At 46.9% G+C, this 14,529-nt stretch overlaps 1 protein-coding gene across 1 annotated transcript in view; it reads right to left on the bottom strand.

The window, feature by feature from the left end:
- The window catches only part of CTNNAL1 (catenin alpha like 1), a 974,420-nt gene that overhangs the window by 100,250 nt on the left and 859,641 nt on the right, over positions 1–14,529 (bottom strand). Inside the window, exons 12-14 of the mRNA XM_086965342.1 lie at positions 13,462–13,499; positions 8,036–8,086; positions 7,777–7,931 (exon numbers count right to left, since the gene is read on the bottom strand). Of these exons, the coding sequence (XP_086821468.1) occupies positions 7,777–7,931; positions 8,036–8,086; positions 13,462–13,499 (244 nt within the window). The remainder of the gene's footprint in view (positions 1–7,776; positions 7,932–8,035; positions 8,087–13,461; positions 13,500–14,529) is intronic.

Below are 14,529 nucleotides of genomic sequence, written 5' to 3'. Positions count from 1 at the left end.
TCGAGAAAGATAGATGGAGGGGAAAGTGAAGTCAGAGAAAAGGAAAGGGAGGGCAGGGGAATGTTGTGTTTAATAATGGCGATCTTCTCAGTGAAATAACATTAAGGAAGTTGCAGAGGGACTGAGAGGGAGCAGGTTTGGGAGAGACTCTATCAGCAGCTGCTAAGTTGTGAACAATAGTGAAGATCTCCTTGGGTTTGTTAGCCGCAAGGAGAATCTTTGAAGAGAAGTGTTCTGTTTTAGCTAATAAAATAGTTTCCTTGTAGTCATGAAGGAAAGCCGAATATTGGGACTTAAGGATGGGGCAGTACACCCGCACCTCCAGTGGCGTTCAGCCTGTCTGAGTGATAGTTTGAGGGCTTTAAGGTCGTTAGTGAACCATCTGTTGGCCTCATGTGAGTGGCACGTCCTGACTAGCTTAGGAAGGGCAGCTAGGTCACAGGAGGCAGAGAGCCAGCTGTTGATGACGGCCACCTGCGAGTCAGGGGAGGCATCAGCCAAATGAGGTAATGAGGCCGCGAGGAAGGAACAAAGGGCGGCCGTGTCCACACGGTTCCAATTCCGAGCCCAGATATTTTGGGGGGGAGGACTTGTTGATGGCCCCTAGGTCAAGGGAGAAAGAGATCAAAGAATGATCAGACGAGATACAAGGAGAGATTGTAAGGGAGGAAATGGACAAGTTAGCTGACCAGATCTGATCCAGGGTATGACCGCAAATATGGGTGGGGAGGTGAATCTGGGGAGTGAGATTTAAACAGTGAAGAGATTCAGTGAAATCTTTAGATGTAAGGTTCTCCCGGGGATCGTTGGGCCAGAAGTTAAAACCGCCCAGGATCAACACAGAGGAATTATTGACCACTAGAGTGGCCAGCAGTTCCTGAATAGCTGGAATGAAGTGAAGCATAGCCTGGGGTGGACGATAGAACAATGCACAAGTAAGGGGGACAGTAAGGTTGACCGAACGGATGACTAAAAAGTCGGCTGAAGCAATTGAGGGATAGGAGAGGAGCTGGAACTGGAGGTTGGAGCGGGCTATCATGGCCACTCCGCCTCCCACCTTCCCCCCGGGCGATCAGCTCGAAAGGCATAATAAGAGTCTGGAAGAGCCGCTAAGACATCAGGCAGTGACTCGGGTGAGAACCAAGTTTCAGTGAGAAATAAGAGGTCAGGTTTTGCGGAATCCAAAAGATTAAACAGCTCGAGTTGATGCTTAAACGCCGAGCCTGTTTTGAGGAGATAGCCCGTGGCCACGGCAGGAGGGCCGGATAGAAACTGCGGAGAGGGCTCTAAAAGCGCCGATGACAGCAAGAATGTCTGAGCCAGAAGCAGTGATGGGGGGTGGGTAAACTGAGATATGCCAAGGTTTTCAATATGTGCCTGGGTGGAGGCACTAATAGGCCAATCACCCTGGCAAGCATAGAGTTGGAAAGAGGAATAGATTAAGTGCCGGGCATAATGATGTACCCCGGGTCCCGACCGGCCCAAACTGTTGCCATCCGCAATACACCTAAGCAGTGGATGGCCCTGCTTGGAGAGGGACGATTGGAGACCCACATGCAAGCTACAGGCACCAGTCGGGGGGAGACCCCCGCTGCAGCCTGTCCGCCACGGCCACATGGGACTGACAGCCGGGCCCTAGGGTGCTGACGGCTGTGTGTGCCTGCGGGACAGCCTGAGACTGTGTAACTGGCGGCCTATCTGAGCTTTCTGTGGTGATTGCTTCTGACACCAAGGGGTGTTGGAGGCTGGCACGACCCCCATTGGCACTTCGGCTGACGATCGCAGGTTTGCCGATCGGGAGGCCACCTGGATGATTTCTGACAATGGGTGAGTCGAGGGTTCGGGCCTCCTTTGTCTTTGCCACTCTTCCTTCTTACCCCCTCCAGGGCCTATAGACAGAGCAGCAGACCTGCATGGAGGTGACTACGGGACCCCTTCCCCCCTCGGTTGGGATGATTGGATCCTGGACATTATGCAGTCAGGACGCATGGGGCTGGGAGGCAGAGGGCCTCTGTTTAACATTACCTGTGAACTGAGCTGGGGGCACCAGGGCCCTCATCTTACTTCTTAGCAGCCTTTACAGGGCTCCTGGTGTAGGCCCTGGGGACCTGGAGCTGCTGAATTTAGTGGACACTGGTAAACTGAGACCAGGCCAGGGCCTGTCTCCCGGGCTTGCTGGTGGTGGGGTTTCCGGCACCCTATACTGGTTATTAGGGGGACTTCACTGAGTGACTTGGCATGCGGTTAAGGCTTCACACTAGCCTTTTGATCTGGTAGAGTCCTGAAAACCTGAACTGTGAGGGTAGATCTTCATGTAGAGCAGTGATGGGCCTTTTTTTTATCACTGCCTTGCCTTTTTTTGCTCCAGCTAATCCATCCAGCTGATCATTCACCCAGTGCTCTCTTGTTCATTTAATATATACAAAACAACCAGTGGAGTCCTTCCTTCTCCTTAGAGGTGTGAGGTAGAGCAAAGAATGCCGGAAGGATGAGCAATGCATGCAGGAAGGGTGATATCCTACCTAAAATGAAAGGGAGTCACTACCTTTGGAGGTTCGAGGCAGCAGATACAGCTTGTCTCAGTAGAAAATCATGTACGGTAGAGAGGGCCTGAGACTCGTTCACCAGCCTTTCCTGACGTTTTTGTGACAAGGAAGAATGTCTTGAGGGTAAGGAGCTGGAGAGAACATATATGCAGATGCTCAAAGCGACCACACATGAGGAAATTAAGAACTAATTTTAAATCTCATTGGTGCATAATAAATAGAGAGAGGAGAAAAACATGTAACCCCTTGAGAAAACGCATCATGACAAGTGATTTAAACAATGTAAGCTGGTCCAGCAATTGTAAAAAGGCCGAAAGAGCCAACAGACACTCTTTGACAGTGCACAAAGCAAGGCCTTGCTGGGCTAGGCACAACAAAAACAACAACAGCTTTGCATTAAGCGTGTCAATCTGCTGGGAAGCACACCAAGCCATTTCCCAATGGCAGACAAATACAGATTTGGCTGAGGAATGCCTGGCAGGCCAGAATGAAATCAACCACCTTGGGAGGAAGGGCAAAGGCAGTCAACTGTCACCACTCAATCTCCAAGGACAGAAGTAGAGGTGCGCAGGCCTGGGCACAGGACCCTGTCTTGCTGCTGTGACAGGAGCTCCTCACAAAGGGGTAGCCTGATCAGAGGCCGGATGCTCATGCCGAGGAGTTCAGCATACCAAAGCTTTTGTGCCTGGTCCAGGGCCACAAGAATGACTTGAGCCAGGTATTCTTTAGAATTAAGGGCAGGAGAGGTATCTGGTGAAATGCATACAGGTGTCCCAAAGTCCACTTTAGGAATGCTTTGCCTAGTGAGAGACACTTTGGAAACTCTAACATGCAAAATTGCGGACATCGTGCCTTCTCGGAGGTGGCAAAAAGATCAAGTCATTCTTTTCCCATGCACGGAAGAGCCTCTGTGCCACCTTCAATGTAACTACCATAGTTAACCTCACTTGTCGAATGCTGTACCACTAAACTTTAAGGAGTGGAGTGCTGGGTAAGGAACTCTGGTAACCGGGAAATGGATGGCAGTCTCTGATGACCTGTTGATTGACATGGGGGCCTGAACAGGGTGTCCCCAAAAGTACACCAGTAAGAGCCTTGTTGAAAGGAAGTAGGGGCTCAGAACTTGTCTGACTAGAGCAGTTAAGAGATTGGTCTTAACCTCCTGAGTAGGGAGTTAAAAGACCAAAGACCTCTGCTGCCCTTTACACACAAAACAGGTGATGGACAGAATGTGGATAAATGTCACACATTCACCCCAGTCCAAAGATCTGGGCCCAAATCCATCGTTTTTTTGCACTCCACACCACCCTGGGTTAGACAATGGCGATATGCAAATCAGCTCTGACCCTGTGCCCCATGGGAACAGTCCAGTCCGAACTACAAAAGCCATGTCCTTCCCAGAACGGAATCAAGCATCCGAGGACCGGACCGGTTTCGAGGTAACACCTCTCATCAGCCCGGCTAGCTCGACTCCAGTGGTGTGGAGTGCCTGGGACCCACGTCTGAGCATCCCCAGCGCACTTATGGCGGTATTGCAAACAAAACAGGTGATGGACAGAATGTGGATCAATGTCACACATTCACCCCAGTCCAAAGATCTGGGCCCAAATCCATCGTTTTTTTGCACTCCACACCACCCTGGGTTAGACAATGGCGATATGCAAATCAGCTCTGACCCTGTGCCCCATGGGAACAGTCCAGTCCGAACTACAAAAGCCATGTCCTTCCCAGAACGGAATCAAGCATCCGAGGACCGGTTTCGAGGTAACACCTCTCATCAGCCCGGCTAGCTTGACTCCAGTGGTGTGGAGTGCCTGGGACCCACGTCTGAGCATCCCCAGCGCACTTATGGCGGTATTGCAAACAAAACAGGTGATGGACAGAATGTGGATCAATGTCACACATTCACCCCAGTCCAAAGATCTGGGCCCAAATCCATCGTTTTTTTGCACTCCACACCACCCTGGGTTAGACAATGGCGATATGCAAATCAGCTCTGACCCTGTGCCCCATGGGAACAGTCCAGTCCGAACTACAAAAGCCATGTCCTTCCCAGAACGGAATCAAGCATCCGAGGACCGGACCGGTTTCGAGGTAACACCTCTCATCAGCCCGGCTAGCTTGACTCCAGTGGTGTGGAGTGCCTGGGACCCACGTCTGAGCATCCCCAGCGCACTAATGGCGGTATTGCAAACAAAACAGGTGATGGACAGAATGTGGATCAATGTCACACATTCACCCCAGTCCAAAGATCTGGGCCAAAATCCATCGTTTTTTTGCACTCCACACCACCCTGAGTTAGACAATGGCGATATGCAAATCAGCTCTGACCCTGTGCCCCATGGGAACGGTCCAGTCCGAACTACAAAAGCCATGTCCTTCCCAGAACGGAATCAAGCATCCGAGGACCGGACCGGTTTCGAGGTAACACCTCTCATCAGCCCGGCTAGCTTGACTCCAGTGGTGTGGAGTGCCTGGGACCCACGTCTGAGCATCCCCAGCGCACTTATGGCGGTATTGCAAACAAAACAGGTGATGGACAGAATGTGGATCAATGTCACACATTCACCCCAGTCCAAAGATCTGGGCCCAAATCCATCGTTTTTTGCACTCCACACCACCCTGGGTTAGACAATGGCGATATGCAAATCAGCTCTGACCCTGTGCCCCATGGGAACAGTCCAGTCCGAACTACAAAAGCCATGACCTTCCCAGAACGGAATCAAGCATCCGAGGACCGGACCGGTTTCGAGGTAACACCTCTCATCAGCCCGGCTAGCTTGACTCCAGTGGTGTGGAGTGCCTGGGACCCACGTCTGAGCATCCCCAGCGCACCTATGGCGGTATTGCAAACAAAACAGGTGATGGACAGAATGTGGATCAATGTCACACATTCATCCCAGTCCAAAGATCTGGGCCCAAATCCATCGTTTTTTTGCACTCCACACCACCCTGGGTTAGACAATGGCGATATGCAAATCAGCTCTGACCCTGTGCCCCATGGGAACAGTCCAGTCCGAACTACAAAAGCCATGTCCTTCCCAGAACGGAATCAAGCATCCGAGGACATTGATCCACATTCGGTCCATCACCTGTTTTGTTTGCCCTTTACACACAATCGCAAATGAGGCACTCTCTTCTGTGGCAGGGCCCGGAGGAAAAAAATAATCCACTGTCTGTAGAAGTATCTGGACCACTCGCATCCTTTAAGACTTTCATACCAATTGTCAACATGATAGGGCTGGGCAATCTCATCCCCAGCATCTGTCCCAAACAATTTCTGCATGACATGAGACCTTCCGAGGGGCAAAGACACGGTATCGGAATCAGAGGGGTGTCTTAGCTGGACATGGGTGTGGTCTTGGTCGAGGTTGGAGCTACGTTGTTTTGATGTGGGACAGCACCATGGGTTGGCTGTCATCCAGCAACAATTGCACTGGCATAGACATGTGGATTGTGTTCCAGCGTGGGATGTGGTACTGGAGCAGGATCCTATACCGAGGTCGGTGTACAACCTGGAATGAATCAGTTTCATAGAGCCACATAATGGTTTCACAAAATTCATCCACTTGCTGCAGAATTGCCGAAGGCCGGGCCCTAGGGTCCCTCAGGACACGAGTCAGAATTGGCTCCAAAGGGGAATAGCTTTTGGAGAGAAACTAGGAGCCACAATGACTCCCTAGCATCTTCTTATGAGATCTAGAGTAGTCGGAAGGGGTAGAGTCTTGCTTGCTCTGTTTATGCTTCTTCTTTGACTTATTAAAGACGATCTGCTGCACTTCAGGGGTGCAAGTGGGACCTCACCTTGAGCCATTGTAGGCTGCGTTGTTGGGTGGCGGAGAGCGGGCACAGGCTCCTAGTTTCCCTGGGAGTGCAAATTCAGAGTGTTCAGGCCAATACTGAGGCTGCTCTCATGAAATGAGAGCAGCCTCAGGATTGGCCACAGGGGCGTTAGTTCCTGTGAGGGGGAGAGGATCAGAAGAGTGTGACGCAGCCAACTGCAGGTAAGTTTCTCTTAATTTACTCATTTTTTTATTTTGCCCTGTTGACCAGCGCCCCCCCCCCCCTCCAGCCTACCCGCCCCACCACTACTCCACAACACTGGCCTCTACTGGGTACTGGTGTGGAGTCTTGCATTGTTTTGTGATACAGAGCTTCGCGCCCAATCCCAGATGGTCTTGGAGTGCATCAAGTCACAGTCGCTGCAGACCCAGGTGGTGCAGTCTGACCCCAGGCACCACAGGAAAACCACAGTCCAGTCTGTCACAGGCACCTGTAAGCAACATTCACCACTAGGTGTAAACCATATACACTTGGGAGGTGACACTGTCCCTTGCACGTTGTAAAAAACGAGAAACACTTTTTGAAAAAATAATGAAAAATACCATCTCAAGAAGATAAGGAGTAGCTCCTGATCTGGGTCTGTTGGCGCAGAAAGAAAACAACTGATTTTAGTGCTCATGGATGGTACCTATATATGGCCTTGCATGTCACCTCTGGAGGAGATTGACATTGCTGCGGAGCTACAGTACACCACTTACTGGCACGCAGGGGTACTGCTCAAGATTTTCAATATCCAGTTTGACGCCTGTGGAATATTCAAATAGTGAGGAATGTGTGGTTAGGAGTCTCTATCAGAAAGCCCATGCAAAATCTAGGTTCTGGATTATGCTCCAAATTCATGGTTGTAACCGCATCATCTTACATACATCCCTTCTTTGTCTTGACATGAAACACAAGAGGTAGTTTAAAATATTGTGCCTTATGGATGAAGTCTTCCTGTTTAGTGGCCCATTTACACCTGGAAATCTGTACCGCTTCATCATTCAATATGAGGCCTTGTGCCACAAAAGCATAACACTCAAGATCCCATCATACAACTTTGCCAGGTTAGGAGGATATAAACCAGTGTAGCTCCAGCAGTGTCTGCAACATAAAAATGCCCCTTCGGAACATGTGTTAGGTACTACAGATGTAAAATTAGACAACTAGTACGTTTTCTCCTTATGTTAGAGAAATGACGACATAAAACTATGAAAATAAGTGATAAAAAGAGGAACCTGAAAACAAAAAAAAGTTCACCACTATAACCCTTCTGTTCCCAAAAGGGTTTTCCTGTCTTCATCACTTATGTGCTTAGTAACAGTCATAACAGAGCACCAATGCACGTTGCAGATAAGACACCCTTCCTTTTCAGTAATACTGTACAATGAACAACAGCAACCTTCACCTGCTAAACAAGTACATGGAGTAGGCCATGCTGGACAAACTCTGCCCTTGTCGAACAATCTCATTCTCCTGATCTTCCCATTTCTCAGTCTCCGAATCCACATCGGATGTAAGTAGTCGAAGCTCTAATCCCAATTTTGCTATTTTTCCTTGTTCCTGCAATAGGTAATAAAGAGTATCTGATGTTTTAGGTTTTACACGCCACCTTAAAAAAATACTGAATTGGAATAACAAATAAAATAAAATGAAATGCTCATTACCTCCCCATCAAGTTTTACGGGTTTTAATGTTTTCAGATTTGCATTATGCTTCTGTAAAAGATACAAAGACTCAATCAAACATTAAATACGCAGAAAGCACAACCATCCTTGAAGAACACATCTATGGTTATGAGGACACTCAAAGACTTTTTAAACAACGTTTATTTTCCAGAAAAATAACCAGGGGGCAAACTACGTTAGAAAGCAAGTCTCATAAAAGACTTCTTCATTTTGAATTAGGCAAAATATTTACTTCATTTTTGTATCTTGCAAGGTGATTGCGAAGGCAATCGCACAAAATAAAAGCACAGGAGTTGCGGATTTGTGGTGGCTTCTCAGCCTAGGACAAAGATGCACTTCCTTGGAAATCTGAACATTTAACTCAAAGCCCTATAGAAACAAACGTCAAACGCACCAGTCTGGAGTCTAAAAAATATTTTACTTACTATTACGCTTAAAGAGAGCCCCTCTAACCTGCCCCCTTCTTTCTCTCTCCCTCTCAGGAGTGGAGAGCAGACTCGGCAATATATGTCCAACATTTTTTATGTAACATCTGTTCATTAGAAACAAAGCGACAAGCAAAACAAATGCCAAGCAAATGGGAGGCACATGTCTCCAAGAAAAGAGCAATGGGATATCATCTGTGTGCAAGCAGCGCCTTGATATATCAATATAAAAACAATCCACCACATACAGAGGTCGGACTACATATAAGAAAGATTTTTAGTTATGCAGCACAATATCCTTGGTGCAACAACATCAACTGTTGCATGGATAAACACTTATAAGGTCCTAAAGGTGAGACCTATTGGCTATGCCAATGCTAGTTTGTAAAGCGAAGGGGCTGCTGAAAATGTGTTGATGCACCCGCCAAAAATTTGAAAAAATATATATATGACATTGAGTGGAGCCAGTGGGTGGGGACAACGGGAGTGTGGTGGTGGGGGGGTAAAATAAAAATAAAGCAGAATGGGTTGGGAAATTAGCACACGAGGGAGAGAGAAACATGGGTTATGGGGAGAAGTATATGAACAAGTGAACTACATGGCGGGCTGGGAGTTTTGGCTGGAGAAGCACACTAGAGAGACAGAGCAACAGACGAGGGAGGGAGAGAGCAGCATGGGAATGGTATTCGGCAGGGTGGAGAAGGTAAAGAGGGAGAGAGTTGGAAAACACATGCACATTCCATGGAATGCTGTGATATCCCCTGCTCAGTTTAACACTGCTCTAATTAACGACTGGCCTGGCGGTTGAAGGAAGTGGAGCTGTCAGTCAGTGGCCCTGTCATAATCCGTTAGAGAAGGCCTGGCCTGGAACTGTGGACGCAGAAGTTGACCCCACTGTCAACAAGAAATGCTTGCTGCAGATAACACTGATGGGTCTCTGCCTGAATAATGAGGCTCACAGAGCTCTTCAGCGCTGATGGCTGGCTCCAAACCCAAGAATTACCGAGGCTTGACATGTCGAAGGGGAGCTTACAGAAGCCGCATCTCCGGGAATCGAAGTCTTGTTTGGTGTCAGTCTTGGAATGTCTTAACCCTTATTTGCTGGCAGCGTTGGCCCCAGGTTGAACTTTTCACCCTTGTAAAGCAATGCAGGTTAAACCGAGAATGCACATCCCTCCGCAGTAGACTCTTGTGCACTTTTACGCAATACCTGTTTCATATTCGTTAATTGGTAACTTAATTAGCTCATGGGCTAACCAAATGTTTGTCAGAGAGTTTCTTTACTATATCTTGTTCGATTTTATTACAGTCGTCTGTTGGCACGGGTACACAAGACGAGGAGACCCTATTGGGTACATGGAGTCTGTAGGAAGTCTGTGTTTGTGTGTGTGAGTTTGTGTGTGCGTGTGTTGTGTTTCTGTGTGTTAGTTTGAGGGGGAGGTGAGCGAGTGTGTGTTTGGGAGTTGTGTGTGGGGTGGTAAGATAGTGTGTGTGGGGGTGTTAGAGTGTGTGTGTGTGCTGACATACCAAGCATGTACAAGAGCAAAATAAAAAGGAGAAAGAAGAGAAAAGGCATGGGCGCGCTTTTGTGTAGATATCTAATATTCACAGGGTGACAGTGGGCTGGGGACGCGTGGGGGCGGGACAGGCTGGAAAAAGCACGCTTGCTTCATAGTTGAACTTCCGCCCACTGTGTGTGTACAGCCATGGCGCACGTTGCCTCTGTTCTGAATAGAATATTTTAAAGAACCGCGTGTCTTTCATTTATTTCATTATAAAAGGCTTTCTCACTTCCAAGAAGCCTCCGAGTCAGAAAGTTCTGTCTGCCCACACAGGAAATTCCTTCGCAGCAACTTCCCCAACAAGCATTGGCCGCGCAGCTGTGAAAGTGACGCGGCCACGAAAGGGAAAGTGATCTCATGCTTAATGAGGAAGAGAGGGGGGGGCGGATTGTGTGTGTACAGTAATGAGCCATGAAGTGAAGATGGTGGCGGTGCGCGTGCACGCACGCGTAAACGCAAGCTTGAGGCCAGCAAAAGCGTGTGGTCGGACTTTTAAAAGCCCATTTACTAAATGTCTCGCCAGTACAGCGCATGCGCTGACTCAGGCGAGACCTAAAAAGGAAAGAAGAAAGGAAAAGCAAGCCCATCCCTACAAAATATAGCCGTCTAGGGCGCAACACCCTCCTAGTTTGCATGTTCAACATTTTAACTAGTATGTGGAAGTGGAAAACTCACTGACGGGTCACTGACGGATGAGCTCATTTAAGAGGAGTTAGTCAGCATCTACTTACTCCTTCGTGGGCTCCTTTGGAATTTGCAGATTATATATAGTTTCTGCATTGTAGTCAGAGGTATTTCGTTTTTGAAAACGTCACTTCCTGAATTCGTAATAAAGATAATTTGTGACTGCAAAAATGCTGGAAAAGATAACGTGTACTCATTTCCATATAGTGCTACGTGCTGCTTTGCAACTCGTCTTCGAGGCAGAAGCTGTAAAGATGGTAACTTGAATCTTCACTCATTAGTTAGCTGGGTTAAGTAAATATTTTTTAAGGATTTTGAGCCCCCTTTCCTTTTCGAACACCTCATAGTAAACCCTTTCATTTTATTTTTACAGTGAATCAATCTCCTTTCCATTGTCAACTACACAAATGATCTTCAAGTGGGAGGCAGTAGCTTTGTTCCTTTCCTTCCAAAACTCCGAACGAAAAAGCTTACTTCCTATCTCGGGCCGGCTACTTTTATCAAATGGAGCGATTAGCAAAAGAGTATTCATAATTGCATAGTTATTTGTATCTACTTTCCAAGTCTGCTTGCACTACAGAGGTCAACTTAATCTGCAAGACACCAATGCAACACACAAAGCGGACTAAAACGCTGTATCATGTCTTTGTGCGAAACCAAAACACAAATTAAGACATCAGACCTATTACAACCGTTAACATGAGTATTGGAGGAAAGTCCCGCTGACCCTGATGGGCACAGCTCCCCTTTACAAAATGACATTGCTCTGTAATTCTTATGTATGCTCCAGAACTCACAATACTGAGTCCTGGCAGGCTACTTTGGGGTGGTCTGGAGGTCTACTTGGACAACGTTGAGGGGCGGTGTAGTACCAGGCTCTGCCCTGCAAACACGGACGAGAAACACATATGAGGGTGGGCTGTCTCTCCCAGACCTTTGGCTCTACTACTGGGTGGGGCTGCTCTGCGTGGTAAGCAGGGTTATCTCACCACTGCAGGAGCTCTCGCAAATGACAGACAAGCAGGGGCAGCTCCTCTGCAATGGAGAAGGTTCTAGAGAACAGTCGGCAATGGTATCTAATAGGGATCACTAAACTGGGGTATGTGTGAGGCTCGGAGGACCTCCGCTCATTTTAACAGTTGAAGACAGAATATGAATTGGCAGACAGACAATACTTCCAGTATGCGCAGATGAAACACGCTCTGGTCCGCTGTAAGGGAGAACTGTGAGAAGTGGCATAATAAACCCTGCTTGAGTGCTGGGTTCTTGCGGCCCCCATACATAAACATGCGTTCTCTCTGATGTACAAAACACTGCAATCTAAAAGCCAGTTATCTCTTGATAACCTATGCTTCAAATGGGAGTTCTACTTCGGAAGGATGACGACTGAGGAGAGGCCTGTCGATACCCGAAAGAGGTGGCAATTAAAGTCGGCTTTAGACAAGTGCAACAAATAATATCAAATCAGATGTACTATATGAGGACTAGACTGTACCGAATAGGGAGGAGTGACACAGTTACCAGCTTAAAGGGCGCCTGGCAAAGGGGTAACTATTACACACTCTCCGGGAATACCCTAAAATACAAGGATACTGGCACTGAGTGCGTCTATGCATTTCTGAAGTGTTGGATGACAAAGTTGAGGTTCGTGCAAGGAAGGTCACATTTGGAAGTTGGGAGGAACAAACGGGGTGTAAGTATGCTAGATTGTTCTGCAATGTGGCACTCATAGTGGCTACAACAACCGATTATGGGGCAGCAGAGAACCCCCAACAATGACGGTATGGAAGACTGGCTTCGACTAGTGTATGTGGGCTGAAATCACTGTATACAAAGCAGGGGGGTGCCCACAGAAGTCTGGCAAGGTATATGGCCCAAGGAATGAATTCAGAGATTTGGGATAAGACCAGTGAACAAATGGTTGGGGAGGACATGTGAATTGCGGGTTGGACCAGCCCACCAAGAGGTGGGCAATTGGGGCTGATGCTATGCTGTAATACTGAAATTGAGATAGTGCTATTAGAACAATAACATGTCACCAAAAAACAAAACCTGAAACAATGTGGTCCAGGAATATGGACTGGTGTCAATAACTAAAAGAGTCTATCAATATAGCGAGAAGGTGCCCAAAGAAATTCAGCAAAATATGGAGACAGAGTCAAAACCCTATGGGCCAATAAGGGGTGGGAGAGAGGGGAGTGTATGAGCACTGGCGGCGCTCCAGTGGCCTGGCCGTGCCTGGATTGAATGCGAAGAAAGACCCAATGTGCTTATATGTTAAGGATTGGGGGGGGGGGGGCTGGTGTCAAGGTGCTGTATTAATTGAATTATTCCCTTACCAGGGAGCAGCTGGAGAAAAAATCTATGAAAATGTTTTTCTTTAAAAATACACACTAGGGCACTCACAAGTATATGATAAAATAGTGGACTGCGCTTACAACACTTGCTAAATTATACATAGTCAGATGTTACACTGAACAAGCACACGCTGTCCTGGCAAAATATCTTTATGTCCTCTGGCAGGCTTAGATGAAATTTTAAAAAAGGTACAATCTGCTGCTGTACATATTAATGAACATGCTGAAAGTCACAATCTTGTGATAAATGTCCATGCTGCTGGCAGAACAAATTTTAACAGCTGCATGGTCAAACTGTTGCAGTAGTAAACTGGAAAACACAGCACGATTTCTGGTTTTATTGCTTACAACATAATCATCAAAATCAAAATCCTTACCCCTGGCCTTGGCAATGAAAGGTAGGTTCGTTTCTCGCCTGAGAAAAAGAAAAAATACAACGGGTTATTAGTCACGTTGATTAACTTAAATGTACGATTAACTCATTACTGTCATGCAAATCATAACTGAAGATTTAACAGGGTCCTAATCTTAAACAGAGAAATGTACATAAGGGCGACAGCCAAATAAATTGAACCAAGACCGAAGGAAGGTAAATGAGGAATGGACATTCTGTTTCAAAGCCACGCCCAGAACACTTTATTATTTACAGGACATCAGTTTATATTTAAGAGGTCTTTATATTTTCTACTAAACACGATATTTTCTAACATATTGTCCAATTTTAGTCGCAGAAAATTCCATACGTGGTGTCTGCAGTCTAGTTAATAATGTATTCATTCAGGTATGGGAAACATCCTTTACGACGCAACTTTTACCACGCAGTACCTTTACAATGCAGGTTTTTCAACGCAAGTCATTACAATGAATTGCGCTGGGGTGCGCTCTAGGATAGGTAATTATTTAATTTACTATCCAACACCTTCCCTACTATCCACGGGGACTGGAGTTGGAATAGTAAATTAAACTATTCACTATCCAGCACCCCCCAACGCAAGTCGTTGTAACGACTTGCGTTGAAAAACCTGCGTTGTAAAGGAATGCGTGGTAAAAACATGCGTTGTAACAACGTACATCCTTCAGGGACACTGCCCATCAACGCATGTCATGAGAAATGTACAATGAAGCTGCCTAAATTACCATTTTGATCGCCAAATGAAAACTACTGTATTTTAAAATGTTATGTATGTCATCGCTTAAAAATCAGCCAATGAAAGTGCAGGACGCAGGTCTAGCTGACCTTGAAATAGACGAACCAAAGCAAGAACTCAAATATTATGTTTGATGAATGTCAGGCAAGGGGAAGTCATACAGTTATAAGATTAAATTCTTGATTATATCTAGAGTGAGCAAGCAATAGGATTATCTGCTGTTAGACAAAGACACTTCTTCTCAGACTCAAGCAAACCAAATCCATCATCATACACAAAGTTACTGCTCTAGTGCAT

Source organism: Lissotriton vulgaris, chromosome 4_1 (genome assembly GCF_964263255.1).
Source record: "Lissotriton vulgaris chromosome 4_1, aLisVul1.2, whole genome shotgun sequence".
Classification (NCBI taxonomy): domain Eukaryota; kingdom Metazoa; phylum Chordata; class Amphibia; order Caudata; family Salamandridae; genus Lissotriton; species Lissotriton vulgaris.
This window is presented reverse-complemented; position numbering and strand designations above follow the sequence as displayed.